Source organism: Rhincodon typus, chromosome 41 (genome assembly GCF_021869965.1).
Source record: "Rhincodon typus isolate 14 chromosome 41, sRhiTyp1.1, whole genome shotgun sequence".
In the NCBI taxonomy this organism is placed as follows: Eukaryota; Metazoa; Chordata; class Chondrichthyes; order Orectolobiformes; family Rhincodontidae; genus Rhincodon; species Rhincodon typus.
In genome coordinates, this window is record NC_063372.1 from 3,907,382 (window position 1) to 3,928,298 (window position 20,917).

General features: G+C 41.8%; 1 protein-coding gene across 1 annotated transcript in view; it reads left to right on the top strand.

Annotated features, from left to right (window-relative positions):
- The window catches only part of LOC109924121 (bromodomain adjacent to zinc finger domain protein 2A-like), a 131,504-nt gene that overhangs the window by 95,306 nt on the left and 15,281 nt on the right, over nt 1-20,917 (top strand). The window contains 11 exon segments of the mRNA XM_048618801.1: nt 2,219-2,433; nt 2,961-3,035; nt 4,405-4,597; nt 5,249-5,311; nt 7,071-7,215; nt 7,856-8,478; nt 12,288-12,504; nt 17,419-17,574; nt 18,359-18,516; nt 19,923-20,212; nt 20,620-20,755. Of these exon segments, the coding sequence (XP_048474758.1) occupies nt 2,219-2,433; nt 2,961-3,035; nt 4,405-4,597; nt 5,249-5,311; nt 7,071-7,215; nt 7,856-8,478; nt 12,288-12,504; nt 17,419-17,574; nt 18,359-18,516; nt 19,923-20,212; nt 20,620-20,755 (2,271 nt within the window).

The window sequence follows — 20,917 nt, forward strand, 5'->3', positions numbered from 1 at the left end:
AACAATTTTTTGTATCGAAAAGTGTGAAGCAATATATTTGAATGAGGAATACACAGTGGAAAAGGATTTGCATATATGATACCCTGAAAGTGTAGAAAGGTAAAACCATAAGCACTGTAGCATTTTAGCTTTTACAAATTCAGTAACAGCATACAGAAGAGTACAAGGGCAAAAAAGTAATCGGTTAGTAGAAGACAGTGGTTAGTGACAGCAAGATTACTCTATGCAGTTTTGAGAGCCACAGCCATTAAAGTCACACAGACTGTACAGTGTAAATTCTTCAGGATGATGACAAAGATGGGAAACTGTAGTTATATGGAGAAATTTGAAAATCTGATTTGCACTGAAGCAGGGAAGTCTAAGAAGAGAGTTTATTGAGGTTTTTAAATAAGGAAGGGCCTTGATAGGATGAATTGGCAAAAGATTCTTCCTTCTAATTAAGAAATTTCAAATCAGAGTTGATCTCAGCTCTTAGCTCTGTGACCTGCTGTAGTCCTACAAACCCCATTCCCCCTGTACAACCTGTCTGCTCCTCTAACTTCAACCTTTTTGTGCATTGTTCACACACCCCACTCCAATTCCTTGAACCCTTTGGTGGTGGCTGTGCCTTTATCCAGTTCTTTATCCTCCTCTGAGATCCTCCTTAAAACCCACCCTTTTGGTCAAGCATTTGGTTGCCCCTCTTTGACTTGGTGACATAACGACAATGACTGAACTTCAAAAGTGATCAGTCTAAGGGGTGAGGTGTGTTTGGGATGCTCTGGGGATGTAAAAGCTACTGACATGTAACTGTATATCTCTGGCTCTGAGGTCTATGTGTGTAAAATCCTGCAGCCTGTATGAAATAGACTCCAGTCTGTGTAATGATCTAATATAACAGGGTAGCTCAGGATTGGAAACAAATGCTGGCCCTGACAAAGGCATACATCCCAAGATTGAGTATTTTTAAAAAACATCAAGCCATAAGTCAAGTCTTTTATCCTGTGTCAAGCACTTTCCAAATGTTGTTTATTATGCATTAAGCCTTCACCCTATGTGTTATCTCCTGTGCAATCTCTTACAGTATAACAAGATTCTACTATTGGAAAAGAATGGACTTATTAGGGATAGTCCGCATGGCTTTGTACGGGGGAGGTCTTGCCTCACAAATTTGATTGAGTTTTTTGAGGACGTGACAAAGGTGATTAATGAGGGTAGGGCAGTGCATGTTGTCTACATAAACTTTACTAAGGCACTTGACTAGTTGGTAAGTTGGATTGGCTTGGTCATAGAAGATAAAGGGTAGTATTGGAGGGGTATATTTCTGACTAGAGGTCTGTGACCAGTGGTGTTCCAGTGCTGGGACCTCTGTTGTTTGTAATATATATAAATGATTTGGATGAAAATGTAGGTGGTCTGATTAGTATGTTTGCAGACAACATGAAAATTGGTGGAGTTGTGGATAGTGAGGAAGGTTGTCGAAAGATGCAGATCAGTTGGAAAGTTGGTGATGTATTTTGGGAGGTCAAATGCAAAAGAAAAGTATACAGCAGTGGCAGGACCTGTAGGAGCATTGATACACAGACAGATCTTGGGGTGGATGCAAGTCCGTGGCTCACTGAAAGTGGCAACACTCCTGCCAAACTGCATTACCGACAGTCGCGAAGCTCTGGGCTCTGATGCCTTGCCTGTTATTAACAGGACACTGAGGTGAAAGGCTTTTTAAAAATTGTTTTGGATTGTTTTCACTAGAGTGTAGGAGGCTGAGGGGTGACCTAATAGAAGTATATAAAATCGTGAGAGCCATGGATAGAGAGTCTTTTTCTCAGGGTGGAAATGTAAAATACTAGGGGTCATAGGTTTAAGGTGAGAGGAGGCAAGTTTAAAGGAGATGTACGGGGAAAGTTTTTTTTACACGGAGAGCAGGAGGTGCTTGAAATGTGCTGCCAGGAGAGGTGGTAGAAGCAGATACGATAGCAATGTTTAAGAAGCATTTAGACAGACACATGAACAGGCAGGGAATAGAGGGATACGGAACTTATGCAGGCAGATACGATAAGTTTAGAATGGCATCATGGTCAACACAGAAGGCCCCGTTCCTTTGCTTTACTGTTCTATGACCTATAGTCCTGCATATTGAGCTGTAGAAAGCCTTATATTTTACATGTTGTAAAAGCTTGCACTTGTTGTAGGTTACCCATATATGGTGTGTAACCAATCAAATCCTTCACTTTTCTAGTCCGTAACGTTTCTTGGGGAGCGAATCTGTGACATTGGAATTAACCGGGATAATGTGTCAGAAGTGCTACGGATTTTCCTGGAGGCTTACGGTGCTGAAGCAGAGCTCTGCGAAGGGCTGAAAAGCAAATCATTCCAAGCACATTGCTCTGAGAAAAAGGCAGCAGTGCTGGCCTTCCTCGTCAATGAGCTGCTGGGGAGCAGCATAGTGATAAGGTAGGAAGCAAAACGTGGAACTTGCTTAACTTGCAGAAGAGCCAGCCATTGATAGCAGTTAATACTGGCTCTGCTGACATTTTTTTTTTGAACAAGGAAAGGTTATTTCATCGTCTGTACTGATTAACAGATCATTGTCAGTTTTTCCTCTTGCTGGCTCTGATGCGAATTACCAGAACTGTTTGTGTGTCTCTTCTGGAGCTGTTCTTTCATATGTGTCTAGGCTCCAGTGACTGAATTGATTTTCCATTTTGTCTCTGGGTTAGTGCCAACACACTTGAAATTGGTAACTAATTTGAGTGTGAGCCCATATCCTTCTGCTTTGTAAGTTGGGTTAGGAGCCTGTTGGAGGAGAAGCCAACCTAGGCCATGCTCCTTATGGCTGCCCTCAAAACCAACCAATAGGAATGGAGAACCTGGAAGGAGGAACTGGATAACCAAGAAAAAGAAGCGAAAGACCACATACAAAGTGTTCCTGTAAAGAAAGCTATGATATTAAAGTGTGGCTCTTGATTTGATCCGTGCAGGGAAATAGATAAAAACATAGATCATCGTGCCAACATTCGGAAGAACAAGTGGATCGTGGATGGCAAACTAAGGAGGTAAGGTATTCCATTTCCAGTCCTTTTTGAAGCACAAAAAAAGTTTTAACATAATGAGTAGATCTGGACTTCAGGAATTCATTCTGAAAACAAAATATGTTAATCTATATTCTCTTTCCTGTTTGTCCCAATACAACATTGAAGCGGTGATATCAACAGCAAATGAATGAGTGATATGCAGCCTGGTGCCTGAGCTAGTCAGTGGCATGTATGACAAGGAGGCTGCAATAACTGGACCTTGATTTTTAATTGTAATCTGCCCCTGAGCCTTTGGTATGAAAATCATTCTGGTGTAGAGTATCTCTTCCCAGGTGGCACCAGTAAGATTGTTGCAACTTAACAGAGTGCTGAGTTATGCATGTGAACCCGGAACGTATTCTGGTTCCTGCTTATTCTGATCATTTTTATTTAGTTTTCAAGTTATGAATCATCATCAAGTGCTGCTTTCCTAGGTATTATTAAACCTTACTGTGTGATGGATCTGAACTCATATATGTACTTTCTTACATATGCACTCATTAACCAAGTTTTGCAGCAGGGCTAGCTGTTAATTCAGCTTTTTCATAAGCTCAGTGTCCCCTCCAATCCAGAATTCTCACGATGTCACAAATCACCATCTCAGTTCTCCTGCTGGGTCATGTGTTACCTGAAGCATTGCAGAGCCATATACACTAAAAGGCTTCAGTCACTGGTCTGAGTTGACAGATCTCAGCAGGGCAGGGGGAGCTGATTACAGTTGGCCTCGACAGCCATTAGTTAGGGCAAAGAAATTAACCAGGATTTTTTATTGTGTGCGCGTGTGTGTTGACAAATTGTCCCCAACCTAAGCCCACATACAGTTTATTATGGGATTCCTTGCACTAGCCCAAGAATTTTTTTTTAAATTTGTTCACTGGATGTAAGCATCAGTGGCCAGGCCAGCACTTTTTGTCCATCCCTAATTACCCAAAGGGCAGTTAAGAGTCAGCCACATTAATGTCAAATCAGTATGGTTGCAATTAGACAAGCTGTTTATTCCATTCTTTTAAAAATTCAAATTCCACTATCTGCTATAGGGGGATTCAAACCCATGTCCCCAGAACATTGGCCTGGGTTTGCTCATCCAATGACATTGCCACTACACCACTGCCTCCACTTGTGACAGATTGTGACAGGGAGAAACTGGCATCTTGGCATTATTTCAAGTTACTTACATGCAATGAGTTGTTTTGTTTGTCAGTCTTGCTACAAGTGAAGGTCTTGTCCCACTCCTGCCACACTGCATTACAGACAATCACCAAGTTCTAGGCTCTCATTCCCTGTATATCATTAACAGGACACAAACTGAGGTGAAAGGCTTTTTTTTTTGATTGCTCATTTCTCCTGCTAGGTTAAAAAGAGCTCTGGCAAAGAAGAAAGGAATTTGGCAGCCCGATAGCACTGTGGACAGCAGGAGGAGAAAGCAAGGCCTCTGTTCTGAAGAAGGCCACAACAGTATAGCAGCAGGCATGAGGTCTGAGGAGAGTGCAAAGGAGGAAACGAAAGATAAATCATCAGAAAGAAAGACTGATGGAACAATTAAGGTTAAATTATATTTTGGGCTGTTTCCTTAAACCACCAATTGTTCCTTTGCCCCTTGTCTAACTTCCTTTTTATGTAATATCCCTTACCTAGCTGACACAGCAAAAATAGGAACTCTTCCTTTAATGGCTGTCTGTGATTGGTACTGTCAGGTATACAAAAGTGAACTGAAATCACTCTTCCACCAACCCCTGAAAACACCCTTCACTGCAGGTCTCTGTGAATTTTGATGCATAGGGTCAGATACAGAGTAAAGCTGTCTCTACACTGAGCCTATCAAACAGTCCCAAAACAGGGACAACATGGGGTTAGATGCAGAGTAAAGATCTCTCTACACTGTCTGAACAATTGCCTTGAGCTGAATCACATAAGGAAGCCTCCAAATGCTTCTAAACAATATTTTATTCATTATACACACAGCAGCCATCCTACTGACCCATGGGAATGATGTTGTAAATTTAATCCAAATTGATAAGCACTTTTCCATGGTCAGTTCACAAGCAGCATTGATAAGGTTTGAGATGCAGGGAATGATGGGTCAGAAAATTAAGAATAAAAATCTTCAGCAAAAGCATTGAGTCTAAAACAATAAATAAGATGGTGTATGTGTTAGTTCTTGCTGTTAATGTATGCCTCTCAACTGCCCTTCTTAGATGGATGATCATCCTTCTGCCAGTGTGGCTGAATTAAATCGTCAGATTGAGAAACTCAGTAAGGTAAGTAATTATCAATCTGTAGAATGTTAAAAAGCATAGGCTCTGCTTCAGTAATGGTTTGAGGTAGAAAATTCAAATCATTCAGCCAGGGAAAGAGAGTATCAGTGTTTATCCTATGATAATTTTGAAGACCTTTATCACTTACAGTACTGCATACAATTTGGTTTCCTTACTTATTTGGTCTCCTTACTTAAAGAGGGTTGTTATTGTTTGGAATTCTCTACTCAAGAGAACAGTGGAGGTCATTGAATATATTTGAGGCTGAGGCAGACCAAGTTTTAAATAACAAGGGAGTCAAGGGTTAGATGGTAGTGGTGGTGGCATGGGGAGTGCAGCAGAAAAGTGGGAGTTATTTGAATACATGAACATATGAATTAGAAGGCCATTCAGCTGCTCGGGCCTACTCTGCCATTTACAAAGATCAGAGCTGATCTGCTTATTGCCTTAAATCTGCATTCCCACCTCCCTGATAACCTTTTAACCCCTTGTTTAACAAGAATCTATGTATGTCTGCCTTAAACATGTCAAAAATTCTGCTTCCACGACCTTTTCATGAGGAAGTTTCCAAGGACTCAACTCACTGAGAGAAAATATTTTGCCCCATCTCTGTTTTAATTGGACGATCCTTGAATTTTAAACTGTGACTCCCCTAGTTCTTGATTCTCCCATCAGAGGAAATATTGTCTCCACATCCCCCTCAATACTCCTCAATAACTTTCATTTTTCAATCAAATTTTCAAGACTTCTTGCTCTGCTAAACTCCAGCAGATACAAGCCCTATGCTATCTAACCTTTCCTTATACAAAAATGCTACCTGCTCTTTCCCTAGTATTAGTCTCCTAAACCTTCGCTGAACTGCTTCCAAAGCATTTACATCCTTCCTTAAATAAGGAGACCAGTACCGTGCACAGTACTCCAAATGCAGCCTCACCAATGTCCTGTCCTCCCTACCTATGTATTCAGTTCCTTGCCCAATCAATTAGCTATCCTAATTACTTGCTGTGCCTGCATAACTAACCTTTTACAATTCATGCGCGAGGACCATGAGTTGAGGCTGTAATCAGATCAGTTATATTGATTGGCAGAGCAGACTTGAAGAACTGAATGGCTTACTCCAGCTCCTGATTTGTATGTTCTTATTATCGGGTTATCTTTCAACTCCCAATGAGCTACTTCTTTACAAAAAAAACCTTCCTTCTTGAATCTTTCCTTGCAACTGTAACTCCTCCATCACTGGCAACATCTTATTGAATTTACACTGCATCTTCTCTATAAGCAAGCTCTAAAAGCTACAATATTTAATAGGCATCATCACAATATGCTAAGTCAATTTGATTTCATTAGCAAATTTTGACCTTGTTTTCTTCAGTTCTCAATCTCACTTAGTTATGTACAGAGTGCACAAGAGCATGCTTGACATAAAACCTTGCATGACATTGCTCATCACTTCTGATGTAGTCTCCTTTATCCTCACGATTTGCTTTCTGGCCTCTATCTCTCTATCCATGCAATTAATTACCCTTAATTCCGAGTGCCATTATCAAGAGCCTTAAAAATCCTCTCAGTGCTTGTTCACGAACATGTAAACAGGTGCACAAATACACCCACATACAAACATAGTGATTTTTATCTCCTTTGCTTATTGTCCATCTTCTTCTCCCTGTGAAGTGATCAGAGCTGTTTCCTTTACACTGCAGCATAGCAGCAGTGAATGTTATTGTTGTTTGGTAATCAATGTCATGATTGCTTGTTTCCATAGCGACAAAGTTTTTTTGCGCGGAAGCTGCTTCAAGTCTCCCAGACACTACGTGCCTTGTTATTGGGGCAGGACCGTTTCAGGCGTCGTTACTGGGTTTTTCCCCATCTCTGTGGGGTATTTGTGGAAGGCTCTGAGGGTTCACTAGGTAAGACTGACAGTGCCAACTGTTTTGCAATAAATAGTTAAGTGGGTGCATTCTTACGGCAAAATACTGTTTCCATTTCAGGAAATTTGATCTGTGAGATGCTTTTCTATAATTTTTCCACCAAAATTGATGATCTGATCCATTTATTGTCTAATGTTCTCTCCTTTCTTCTGCCCTTCCCGGCTCCTGAACCAAAGGCACCAATTCCTGCTGGGCCAAAGTTCCAGATGTCCCCTCTGATATCTTACCCCACTGCCCCGTCACCTTTGATGACAAAGTAATCATGACAGTGTAAAGTCTGTGCCAGGTCTAGGCATAGTAAGTGCTGGCACAATTTTAACACTGAGAGGCATTAGAATGAGCCCAATTTTAATCTCAACCAATCTCCATACACCTGTATTTGACGAGAACTTTGCCCATCAAAATGTGCCCTGGCATGAATTACTGCTCTTAGAAGAGGAGGGATGACAATTGTAACGAAAAGGCTTAAACAGCAGGCTTGGGAAGGAGGAAATTTAGGGTTTGAACTCTACACTTGTTGGGCATATTCAGTCAAGAATATCCATTTCTCAGCGTTGTGATCTACATGATGTATTTTTGTTGAGGAAATGTCATACTTCAATCTTGACCCCCCTTTCAGGTACTGAAGAGTTGGAAGCAGAAAAGAACCAATGCAAGCTGTTGGAGAGTGCCCTGGTTAAAGTGGAGGCTAGCGAGATACCTGACAAGAATCCGACCACTCTGGGTCAGCCAGTAGATAACCGGCAGGGAACATGTGACGCTGAACTGGTCAACCCAGAGAATCCAAAGTTGCAAGATGCTGCATATGCCAAACATTCCAGTGATGCTATACAAAACTCCCATTCTAGCAGTCACACTCCTCAAAACATTGACCAGTCGGGTGTTTTTTTAGCCTGGCTGAGCATCCTACAGAACTCTGTGTCAAACCTTTCCCTTCCTACACCTCACTGCAGCTCTAACAAAGATAGCCCTAGTGCTATCTCTCCAGAGGTGCTGCTGGCCAGCAATCGGAAGCTGTTTGATCTCAGCATCCCAAACTCAGAGCAAAGTGTCAAAGAGTGTGCCGAGAAACATGGACAGTGGTTCAGCCTTTTACCCAGAACACCCTGTGATTCTTCATCGATTACCCATCTGCCATCTTCTTCACAACAGAACCAATCCCAGAGACTGGATTCCGATCCATGTCAGCTGAACCACGATGGACTAAAGCTACTTACGTCTCCAGAGTTTGCAACGTCACAGGTATTTGCTTTGCTGTTTTGGGTGCTGGAGGGAAAAGGAAGAATGTGAATGTAAATGAAGTTTTTTTTAAACATTGACTGACTCAGTGGTGGCCTTTGACCTCTGAGTCTTGGCTAGACTGATAACTGCCAGAGTACTAACTGCATTTGGGTTGTCTCAGTCCAGCTCCTAGTGGGCTTTACATAATTACCCAAACATCATTTAATGACTAACCTCACTCGGAAAAGCCTGAATGATGACTCGTGCAGGGAAGGGAAAATGTTCAGTGGTTCAATACTGAATCTTTCTTTAAATATGGCACATTTTTTGGGCAGAGTCAAAATGCTGAAAGTAGCTTTATTCGAACATTGAAGAACTCTTAACAATATACTCATAAAACCATAGTATGTTCAAAGAAAGTCAGTATGGTTTTATAAAAGCGAAATCATGTCTGATAAGTTTGGAGTTTTTTTTGAAGATGTAACTAGTGGGGGGATTGTAGATAAAGGGAAACCAATAAATGTTGTATACTTGGATTTCTAAAAAGCTTTAGACAAGTTGCCATACCAGAGATTAATATGCAAAATATGGGCTCATTAGATTTACAGAGTAATATATTAACATGGATAGGGGATTGGTTAATAGACAGAAGCAGAGTATGGATAAATGGACGACCTCCAACACAAAATAATCTAAACATCTTCCCTTGACATTCAATGGCATTACCACCACTGAATCCCCACTATCGACAGCCTGGGGGAGGATTACCATTCACCAGCAACTGTGGCCATGAGAGCAGGTCAGAGGCTAGGAATCCTGCAGCAAGTAACTCACCTCCTGACTCCCCAAAACATGTCCACCATCTACAAGGTAGAAGTCAGGAATGTGATGAAGTACTCCCCACTTGCCTGGATGGGTGTGGCTCCAACAACACTCAAGAAGCTCAGCCCATCCAGGGAAAAACAGCCCACTTGATTGCCACACCATTCATTACCTGAAACAGTCACTTCCTCCACCACTGACACACAGTGGCAGCGGTGATATAATGCGGTAGTCTACCAAGGCTCCCTCAAAAGCGCTGTTCAAACTTCCAACCTCTATCACCTGGAAAGACAAGGGCAGCAGATACATGGAAACACCACCACCTGTGGGTTCCCCTCCAAGCCCCACACCATCCTGACTTGATTGATTTATTGTCACATGTACCGAGATACAGTGAAAAGTATTGTTTTGCGTACTATACAGGCAGATCGTACCATTCAAAGTGCTTCAGGGTAGCAGAACAAATTGCAGAATACAGTGTTACAGCTGCAGAGAGAGAGGGAGATCAAAATTAACATTCAAGAAGTTCATTCAAAAGTCTGATGACAGCAGGGAAGAAGCTGTTCTTGTAATCTATTTGTATGTGTATTCAAACTTTTGTATCTTCTCCCTGACAGAAGAAGGTGGAAGAGAGTATAGCCAGGGTGGGAAAGGAACTATATGACTTGGAACTATATCGCTGTTTTGTCACTCTTTCTAGGTCAAAATCCCTAACAGCACTGTGGGTGTACCTACACCACATGGATTGCAGCAGTTAAAGTAGGCAGCTTATCACCACCTTCTCCACGAATATCGGGGATGAGCAATAAATGCTGGCCTAACCAGCAACACCCACATCCCATGAACAAGTAAATAAAATTTCAAGGGACGTGGAGAGTGGGCAGAAAAGAGAAGTTGGTGCCAAAGATCAGCCATGATCGTGTTGAATTGTAGAACAAACTCGAGGGGCCAAATGATCTAATCCTGCTCCTATTTCTTATGTTTCAGAGATAGTAGGAACTGCAGATGCTGGAGAATCTGAGATAACAAAGTGTAGAGCTGGATGAACACAGCAGGCCCCAGTTCTTATGTGCTTATTTAGCTGAAGTTCATACCTGATCTGGGCATGTGTCTGACACCAGAGACAAAAATTTGAGGTGTTATATAACTCAAGATTAGCACCTTCTACCTGAATTAAAACAAGAAAACTGAGCAGTTACCCAATAGAAATTACTAGATACAATAATAAAAACAGAAATTGCTGGAGAAATTAGCAGGTCTCGCAGCATCTGCGGGGAGAAAACAATGTGAACGTTTTGAGTCTGGTGACTCATTAGAACATCAGATACAGTACACCTCTTCAAAGCTGTCAAGTATGATTATAGTACATCCTCTATGATATAGAATTACAGAATCCGTACAGTGTGGAAGCAGGCTGTTCAGCCCATTGAGTTCACACTGAACCCCTGAAGAACAGCTCACTCAGACCCACCCTCCTACTCTATTTGTGTAACCCCACATTTCCCATGTCTAATCCACTTAGCCTCCACATCCCTGTACACTACGGGGCAATTTAGCATGGTCAATCCACCTAACCTCCACATTTTTAGACTGTGGGAGGAAACTGGAGCGCCCAGAGGAAACCCATGCAAACACAGGGAGAACAGTCACCTGAATGTGGGATCGAGCCCAAGTCCCTGGTGTTGTGTGGCAGCAGTGCTAGCCACTGAGCCACCATGCTGCCTGGTAACAACTGCTGCCATGTGGAATTTTGTTCTGTTGGTGAGACTGACTGATTCACCTTCGAGTGATCCAGCTGATTAAAGCAATGAATACAGCGCAATAGAGCCCAAGAAATTTGAGAACAGAGTTAACTGCGGGTGTAGGAGGGGACAGTGGAAAACTAACTCTCAGAGACTATCTAGCAACCTCTGCTGGAAGGAGTGAGTGATGTCGGGCAATCATAAAATCCTGGAATGATACAGCAATTATGCCGATGAGCTGACTTAGTAGCTACAAAGCTGTCAGCCCTGCTGATCTCTTGCTGTGTAAAGTCACAAATGATGCATTGGTCCATGAGAAAGGTGGAGAAGGGAACTGTGGAAGAGGAATGCACTAAACACCTCCAGCAGAAGAAGGAAAGCACATTAACATGAAAAGTAAAAAGGGTGGTGAGGAAGTAAAAGCCTGATTTACAAAGCATGGTAAATGGTCAGTACATGTCAGAAGCAGGGAGTCCTTTCATGAAAATGGGATTGGCAAATTGTGGGTTCACTGTAGAAGGAGCTGTCCTCTACACCACAGCCTGTCACACCCGACCGGAGAGTTCTTCATGCTGATCTCCGGTACTACACCCAAGTATCCATTCCTGAGATGTCTGTCTAGCCAATGTGTCAGCAAGCCTTACTCCATAGCCAGATTCACAGTACTGGCATGTCTTGTATTTTTCTCCCCCAAAGGTCAATCTTGCCCACAATCATTTTTTATTTGCAAGGTCCTATTTACTGCCAATCTTTGGTTGCCCAACAAATTCTACTTTCTTGAACTATACCAGTTGTTTCCATGAATGGTTACTGCCCTGACTGTTATCTTTTGGTTCCCCAGCCCAGAGCATTGAGGCCCCAACTGCTGGTTGTCTGAAATTTAAGTTAGAACAGAAACCAAACCTGGGGCCCCTCCGGTTTGTGTAAATAGTGCCTTCGCTCTGGACTGCAGCATTTCAAGAAGGCAGCTCACCACCACCACCTCAAGGGCAACTAGGGACGGGCAAGAAATGCTGGCCAGCCAGCGATGCCCACATCCCACAACTGAATTTTAAAAACTCAATACTGCCATGTGGGGAAGCCTTTATATTTTATAATGGATGAACCAATGAAAATAAAGTCCAAAGTATTCTTGTGGATTCTCCTTTTGGGGCCTGTGTGATGGTGCAGCCTAGGTTTTTAGCAGTACATGACTCTGCTCACCACTCTCTTCATTCTCCTCTGCTTTCCCTGATGCCATGTCTGGATGTTACATTTGATGGACAGTCTGCAGACTCGATGGACCCCACTACTCCTTGCAAGACCCCGATCGCCGCTTCTTTTGAAGTTGGCCCTACTGCGACCAAAGCGAAGGTCAAGTCTCATCATTGTGATGGTGCTCCTCAGAATGTATGCTTTTTGCCACGGATCCCTCGGCGTCGTGGACGACCATCAAAATTGCAGAAAGAGATGAATCAGCGTCAACTAAAACCTATTCCAGAAGGTGAGATGCTTGCTCCAAGTCAAATGTCACTTTGTCTTATTGGGGGAGGGAGCTAAGATTGTTAAAGAGTGCCATGAAGGATGATTATTTTGCCATAATCTTTTAAAGCTGCAAAGTTACATCGCTGTTAAGTGACCTCAAGAACTCATTTTCATACTGAGTGCTCCCACTAAGAAATGGTGCTTGTGTGGAGCACTATTTCTGAAGACCCTGTTCCAACACTGATCTTTGAAATCAGCTACCAAAAAAAAAACAAAACGAAGATGTTGACCACCTTGGAAAATGCTGCATAATAACATAAGAAATAGGAGCAGAAGTAGGCCATTCAACCCCTCAAATCTGTCTCGGTATTTAACAAGACCGTGGCTAATCTGCCCCAGACCTCAACTTCATTTTCATGCCAGTTTATTGTAGCCCTCAACTGTCTGATATTTCAAAAAACCTCTCTACGTCTTCTTTAAATACCTAGTGATCTAGCCTCCACAACTTTCTGGGGTAGAGGATTCCAGACATTCACTACCCTCCGGGAGAAGCAATCTCTTCACGTTTTCTTAAATGAATGCCCCTTTATTCTGTAACTATGAGCCCACTAGTATAAACACCTTCTCAATATCTACCCTGTCAAGCCCCTTCAGAATCTTGTACATTTCATTAAGATCACCCCTCATTATTCTAAACTCTAATGAATAAAGGCCTTACCTGATAAGTCAAACCCTTCATCCCAGGAATCAGCCTAGTGAAACTCTTTTGAACTGCCTCCAATACGAGTACATTGTACAGTTTTGGTCACTGTATGTAAGAAACACGGTACCGCAGGTGTAACCTCACCAACATCCTGTACAGTTGTAACTAGATTTAAAATTTAACCTCCAACAATAAAAACCAAAATTTCATTTGCCTTCTGAATGACTTGCTGCACCTGTATGCTAATGTTTTGTGTTTCATGCACAAGAACACAGAGATCCCTCTGCGCTGCACTTTTTTTTAAGAAGTCTCTCTCCATTTAAATAATAGTCTGCCTTTTGATTCATTCTACCAAAGTGCATAACCTCTCACTCTCCTATATTAAACTCCATCTCCTAGTCACTTATGCTATCTATCCCCATGCAGATTCCTTATGTCCTCATCACAAAATTCCCTCCCACCAATTTTGGTATCATCAGCAGATTTGGATTAAAAACTAACCATTTTATGAGCAAATATGTCTTCTACAGGTGACCCCAAGGAATTATGTGTTACATATCTCCACAATTTTCAAGTCTGTTAGTGATAAATTTAGTTTGTGTATAAATCCATTCTTGTTTTGTAAACCTCCATTTTATGTGCTTCCCCACATTCCAACATCCTCATTCTTAAACTTAACCCAGTCTGTCCATCTATTTGTGTGTGAGGAACAGTTATGCTGTAAATTAACATCATGTTTAAATGGTGCCTAAAACCGTTATTGTGAATAGTGTTCTTAGTATGAATAATTATTGATTGCTTTGTAGAAAACTTGTGACATTAAATTACAGCCTTTTACTCACTTCCAATCACTCGTCATCATTCATTTAAATATATATTATGGTTTCACTAAATTGACTTTTATAAGCAGGAATTAACAAGGGAATTATGCTGCTATTAAGCTAATTCTAAGGCTAATAACGCTACAGGGCTAATTCTGTCAATAGCACTCACGTTTGTCACAGACAAAGCTGCAGGCTGGGAGCTAAGCCTTGTAAAATTACTGTGGCTTTCCATTTTAAAAGACAGACCTACATTTTTATGGTGCCTAATATAAGAGTCAAAAAGCCTTCCTAACCTTACACAAGGCCTTGGTAACTGATGTACAATGTATAGTTTTGGTTTCCTTACCAAAGGAAGGATATTTGCCTTGGAGAGAATGCAATAAAGTGGACTGATTCCTGGGATGAGGAGATTCTCCTTTGAACACAGTGTGAGGAGAATGAGCCTATATTCCCTGGAGTATAGAAGAATGACAGAGATTGATGGCTTTTTGGCTATGAAGTGAATTGAGGGATGTGGGCATGCTGTGGGAGGATGATATGGATGTAATTGATCAGCCATGATTGTATTGAATGATCAATGGATCAGTGAATGTTCAAAGGGCCTATTCCTCCTCCTGTTCGTTTTGTTCTTTCATGCTGTCACTACATCCCAACACACTTTTCGAGCTAATCAAGTACTTTTGAAGTGTATCGTAATGTAGGAAATATGGCAGCCAATTGTACACAGCAAAGACCCACAGTAAACAATGTGATAAAGACCTGTTTAAAAAGCTTAATTTAGTGATAACTTTCAAGGAAAAGTATTGTCTCAAGACATTGATGAAACCTTTGTTACTTTTCAAGGCACAGAATCTTTTACATTCACCTGAAGGTGTGGGCAGCAGTTTAATAAACCTATCTGAAAACAAGCAGTCTTGACAGTGCAGCTCTGTACTGGATGTTGTACTGTAGAAAGGGCCTTCATCTTTGGAATGCTACGCATTGACCCACAACTAATAGACATGCCTTTGTCACACTTTCCTCCGCCTTTGTCACACTTTCCTCCACATTTGTGGCTAATGCCTCTATTACATAACTGTATAGTACCATGAACCATAAATATATATTTGATTGTTTTTAACTTTTCTGAATCTGTGTATATTTTCAGATAGTAGACCAGAACTTTGTATAAGAAATTAACGAGATGATGTTGTTTCTTTAACTTGCTTTGCTTGAAAAGTTTTTACTTTATTCTGATAACTAGGCAACCTTAACGCTTTATGTAAAGCCTGGGTCAGGAGTCACTGTCCATTCCTATTGGACAGCAGTATTATTGCAGCTCTTTCACATCAAACTAGTATGTATGGTTCAATATTTGCTGGTGAATTTATCACTAAGCTATTTGTTACATGTTTGGCTTTTTAAAGCACACTTTTCTTCAGTATTAAGAGTCTTTTTAAAAGTCTCTCTGAAACTTTGCTCACACCGCAAAAGTGAATTGGATAAATAGTTAAAGGGGCTAGTTTTACATGAGGAGTGTAACTAATTGGATAGTTCTTTTCAAGAACCAGCACAGGCATGGGGGGCCGAATGGCCTCCTTCAGTGTTTTGTCATTTGTGATTCTCTGCAAGATTTTCTATTCTGCAAGCAAAGGATTATCCTTTAGATCAAATTGTCTTTGCCAGAATTGCAGAGCCAGGCAGCAGTACAGATTTAACATGTAACCAAATATACCACGATAAAAATATACTATCAAGTGCCAACATGGAATTTCAGTAGTGCTCTCCCTAGAACATAGAACTGTACAGCAAAGGAACAGGCCCATTGGCCCACAATGTTATGCCGAACGTGACGCCAAATGAAACGAATCTCTTCTGCCTGCCATTGGTCCATATCCCTCCATACCTTGCATATTCATGTGCTTATCTAAAAGTCCCTTAAATGGCCCTATTGTATCTGCCTCCACCACCACCCCTGGCAGCACGTTCCAGACTCCTACCACTGTCTGTGCAAAAAAAAACTTGTCCTTCACATCTCCTTTGAACTTTCCCCCCCTAATCGTAAATGCATGCCCCCTAGTATTAGACATTTCAACTCTGGGAAAAGGATTCTGACCATCAACCCCATCTATGCATCTCATAATTTTATAGACTTCTATCGAGTCTCTCTTCAGCCTGTGCCACTCGAGAAAACAACCCGAGTTTTCCTAGCCTCTCCTTATAGCTCATACCCTCTAATGCAGGCAGCATCCTGGTAAACCTCTTCTGCACTCTCTCCAAAGCCTCCACATCCTTCCTGTAATGTGGCGACCAGAATTGAATGCAATGCTCTAACTGTGGCCTAACCAAAGTCTTATAAAGCTGACTCTTGTACTCAATTCCCCAACCAATAAAGGCAAGCATGCCATAAGCCTTCTTTACCACCCTATTGCATTGTGTGGCTACTTTCAGGGGACTATGGACTTGAACCCCAAGATCCTTCTGTGCATCAGTGTTGTTCAGGGTCCTGCCATTAACTGTATACTTTTCATCTCTTTGTTTAGTTGTGATAGCCATCAATCAAACTAACCACTAACTCCTGCTCTAAGGTGTCAGCTCAGTGGGTAGCACACCCAGAATTTGAGCATAAAATTCCAGGCTGCCCCTCCAGTGCAGTGCTGAGGGAATGCTGCACTGTTGAGGTGTTGTTGTTTTGGATGAGCTTTTATACCAAGGCCCATCCATCCTCTCAGGTGGAACTGAAAGATCCTGCGGTACTTTTTCAGGGGAGTTATCCCCAGAGTCCTGGCCAATATTTATCCCTAGGTTAATAAAGGCAAAAGTATTGTGGATGCTGGAAATCTGAAACGAAGACAAAGAATGCTGGAGAAACTCAGCAAGTCTGGCAGCATGTGTGGAGAGAGAAATGGAGTTAATGTTTGGAGTCCGATATGACCGTTCTTCAGAACCTGAAATTAGAGAAAAATTCATGTGTTTATTTATCCCAGGATTAAGATCACATAAACAGATTATCAGATAATTCTCACGTTGCTGTTTGTAGGAACTTGTTATGCCCAAATTGGCTGCCATGTTTGCTACAACAGTGACTACATTATACAATATATTTAATTGGCTGTAAAGTACTTTGGAACATTCTGAGAAGTTGTGTAAGCCCTATAGAAATTCAACTTTTTAAACTCTACATAGGTTAACACTTTACACCATTTTCTAAAGTTGTCAGATAGATGATCATGCCTGTCAGCCATGTGGATGTTACAGAAGCTGGTTTAACTTCAGATATGTTACATTTGGAAAGCAAACAATACCATCGCATTTGTTTATATGGAAGCATTAGGATTGAAGAGCAATATTTCAATATTGTTCCCACTATTAGAGACGCTCTGATCTGCAGCTCCAATGATTCACTTGTATTTTCTTTCTTTTGTAGAGATGCAGAAAGGCTGGTGGCACATTGACAACTTGGAGCAGCTAAATTGCCTGCTTAAAGCCCTTCATCCACGGGGGCTACGGGAAAAGGCTTTACAGAAACAGCTCCTCAAACATATGGACTATGTCAGTCAAGCTTGTATGAGAGAGAAGAAAGGTAGGGCTCATACTGGTGCATAGGATTGCAGAGATCCTGTTACATTTGATACTTTTGCAAAGCCAAGGCTTACTGCGATGATAGTGGGTGCTATTTTCTTCAGAATACGTTTTACCTTTTCATATTTGCCCAGCCAATGTATCTATAATGTTTGCAAGTTCTCTATGCAGTTGTTTTAATATCTCATTTTCCAAAGGTGCTGACTATTATGGGCTACAGTTCCCTAGCTGCCACGGGTCTAACCTAGTCAGCATTACTCATATGAAAATTTGGCTAGTGAGTGTCATTAAATAGTTTGAATAGGGAGGGATTCCTGAACAGTAATCAGACACTAAACTCAGAACTATTCTCCCTCCTCAGTAATACACGGGTGTTGAGTCCAATAACCCCCCAGATCTATTTAACTCCAGTCAGTTCTGCTATAACGCATGTTCCATCAACACGAATTGTCTGTAATGTGACTGACAAATAGGGGAATACTATTTCTCAAATGCAAACTTGTGTTGGCTATAACATGATTCCATCAGTGCATGGAGGAGTACGCGTTGACATCACATGATCATTTCATGGGCTTTGTTGTGACTACATTGTGTTAGACATTTGAGTGATTTTTGAATGATTTTGAGTGTATTTTTTGGTGGTCTACCCCTAACTCCACTTTTCCGAAAGGCCCCATTTATTTCTGTAGCACGATTTTCTATAACACGATATTGCGTAGAAACACAACTATCATATTATAGTAGTACTGACTGTATTTAAGTCCCTGATTTAACTCCTTTCTCAGATTCCATCTTTAACAATAATGACCAGGAACATTCCGTTACCAAGGAAATGGTGGAGAAGTGGAAGCCAGAGAAGTGGGCATTTCCAGTTGATCTTGCAGCTCTGCGCTACCTTGAGGCACTGGAGCAGAGAGTAATATCTGCAAGTCTGCAGGTGAAGGTAAGAAAGTCCCATCAGACACTAATCTTGAATGATTACAGTATGCCCTGGACAAACTGAACAATCATACACTAACTGACACTGGCCTACTATGTCTTTCAATTTAGGAAATCAAAGACTTGTTGCTGCACAAGGATAGAGCAATAATTAAACTATTACTAATTCAGAATTCCTTATTCCAGTTTAAAAATTACATGTTCCACACATAACAACAACTCTTATTTAATTTGAACATTTTAGCAGTGCAGAACATCCTGCAGTCCTTCGGAGCCAGATCCCAGCAGCTTGCAAGAAGGAGAACTGAGGGAGATGACCAACAGTATTATTACAGGAAGATTTTAAGAAGGATTTTGAAAGCAAGGTGGAGATGTGCTAATATGGATGTGCTTGGAGTTGGGGTCTTTGAGTTCCAGACTGTGGCAGAAGGATTTGCCTTGCGGGGAAGGAGTGTTGCACAGAGAGGGTGTGGGCAGAAAGAACTGCAAGAGCTTGCACAATGTGGAGGAGAGATGAGGAAGGAATTGTAGATGAGGCTTAGGGGATTGAAATCGATGTCTTGGGGAATGAAAGGCAGCAATGATCAGGGCAGTCAAGTTTGGTGCAGGAAAGAATGGATTTGATAGTGTTCTGCGTGAGTTGATTAGAATAGGTGGGAGGACGGAGAGCAAGGGCTAACAAGTTTGATGGATAGTGGGCATCCAGGAAGAGGGATGGAATTGCGGTTGAGGCATGGAGTTTCTGGTGGTGCCTGAGCAAGGTGACTTCAATCTTGATAATGCTGAGTTGCAAGACATTCGGGTTCAAACACAATCCACCAGGAGATTGTGTACAGTGAAGGTAAGCAGCAGTAATTTGTTGATGATAAATCCTGCTGAAGAGACAAGACCTTGGTGCCATAGTTGAAAGATCACAGGGCCCTGGTGTCACCGTTGAGGGATCAAGAAAGTAAGGTTAATAGGGAAACAAGAGTGAATTTAAGACCCGATTGTAGGGAATAGTGAGAAAGGTGAAACGTTTCACGGTTTAAACAGCCTGAGAGAATTAGTTTGAGAATTAGTTAGGAGTTGCTGATGATTGCAGAACTCTTAGAGTTAGTCACTCATTTGACATGAAAGAATGGAGTGGGTACAAAAACATGGAGGGGCATGTTATGAGGCCCAAGGAGGGCTATGCTTTTCCACATTACGTGGACTTAAATGACACCGGTTTCCACCATTAGTTCCCTACTCACTGACTGCAGTATATATGTAACTGGGCTATGACGCAATGGGTCAGGTACTGTGAACATTTCAAGTTTTCCACTTGCAGGACACGGTGTTATCAGATTGCACTATCCCCCACAACACCCTCACTGACCTGTATTATATTTCTGCATGAGCAGTGAGCAATGCGTTTGATTTGCACAGGGGTGGACCAGTCCAGACACCGACTCTACTCGAGATGACCTGGTGTATTTCGATCAGCAGTGGCTCACCTCAGGTGATGGGAAAATGAAAGATGAGGAGGAGATGGAGTTAATGCGACGGAATAACAACCCCCTGGATTTGGCTGTAACCCGCTTGGCAACATTAGAATTAAACGTAGAGCGGCGATATCTGAAAGAACCACTGTGTCCACCAGTTTCAGGGAAACTGGAGAGCGCAGGGACAGTGAGTTCTGCTTCTGCAGAGGGTGTCAATGATGCTAAACAGTACAGGTAATTTATATTGTCAATATTTGCAATATGTAGCTACAGTCTGGGCCTAAATTTCCCAAGTACCTGTTGGCAGTTCGGGTCCCGCTGTGCTGCCAGTGTGTTTGGGACAATCACAGGAGCCCACCCAATAGTTTCTCACCTCTGAAATGTAGGCTAACAAGCACTTCAGGGCTATTCAGAAGCATGGATGTTTCAGGAAACTTGCTAGATTTTTGGCCTGGACTTCACTCTGACTTTGCAGGGGAGGTTCAGAGCTTGACTTCCATATGGTGTTATTGTTAAAGATGTATGAAGGTTGCATAAGAATATTTCATGTCTTAGCAGGGGAGATCATTCACCTGTTCTGTGGCAGCGGAGGCATTCAGTGAACAGTGAACTGAGTGGCTTTCTTTGTGTCTTTCACACAGCAACGAAGGGCACATCTCTCCTGGCTTGAGTGTGTGGCGAGAAACCTTACTGAAATGCACAAATGCTGCTCAGGTATTCATGTGCATTCAACAACTCGAGAAGGCCATTGCCTGGGAGAAATCTATCATGAAAGTGGTAAGCATGATGTTATTTCAGTCTTGGAATTATCTCAGCGGTTCCCAGCCTTTTCAATAACATGACATACTTCACAGAGATAGACAATTCCATGGCACACCCACTGTTTTACGCTCAGTTGATTGCTCATAAGCATCGCACTTACTTACATAGATGACACAG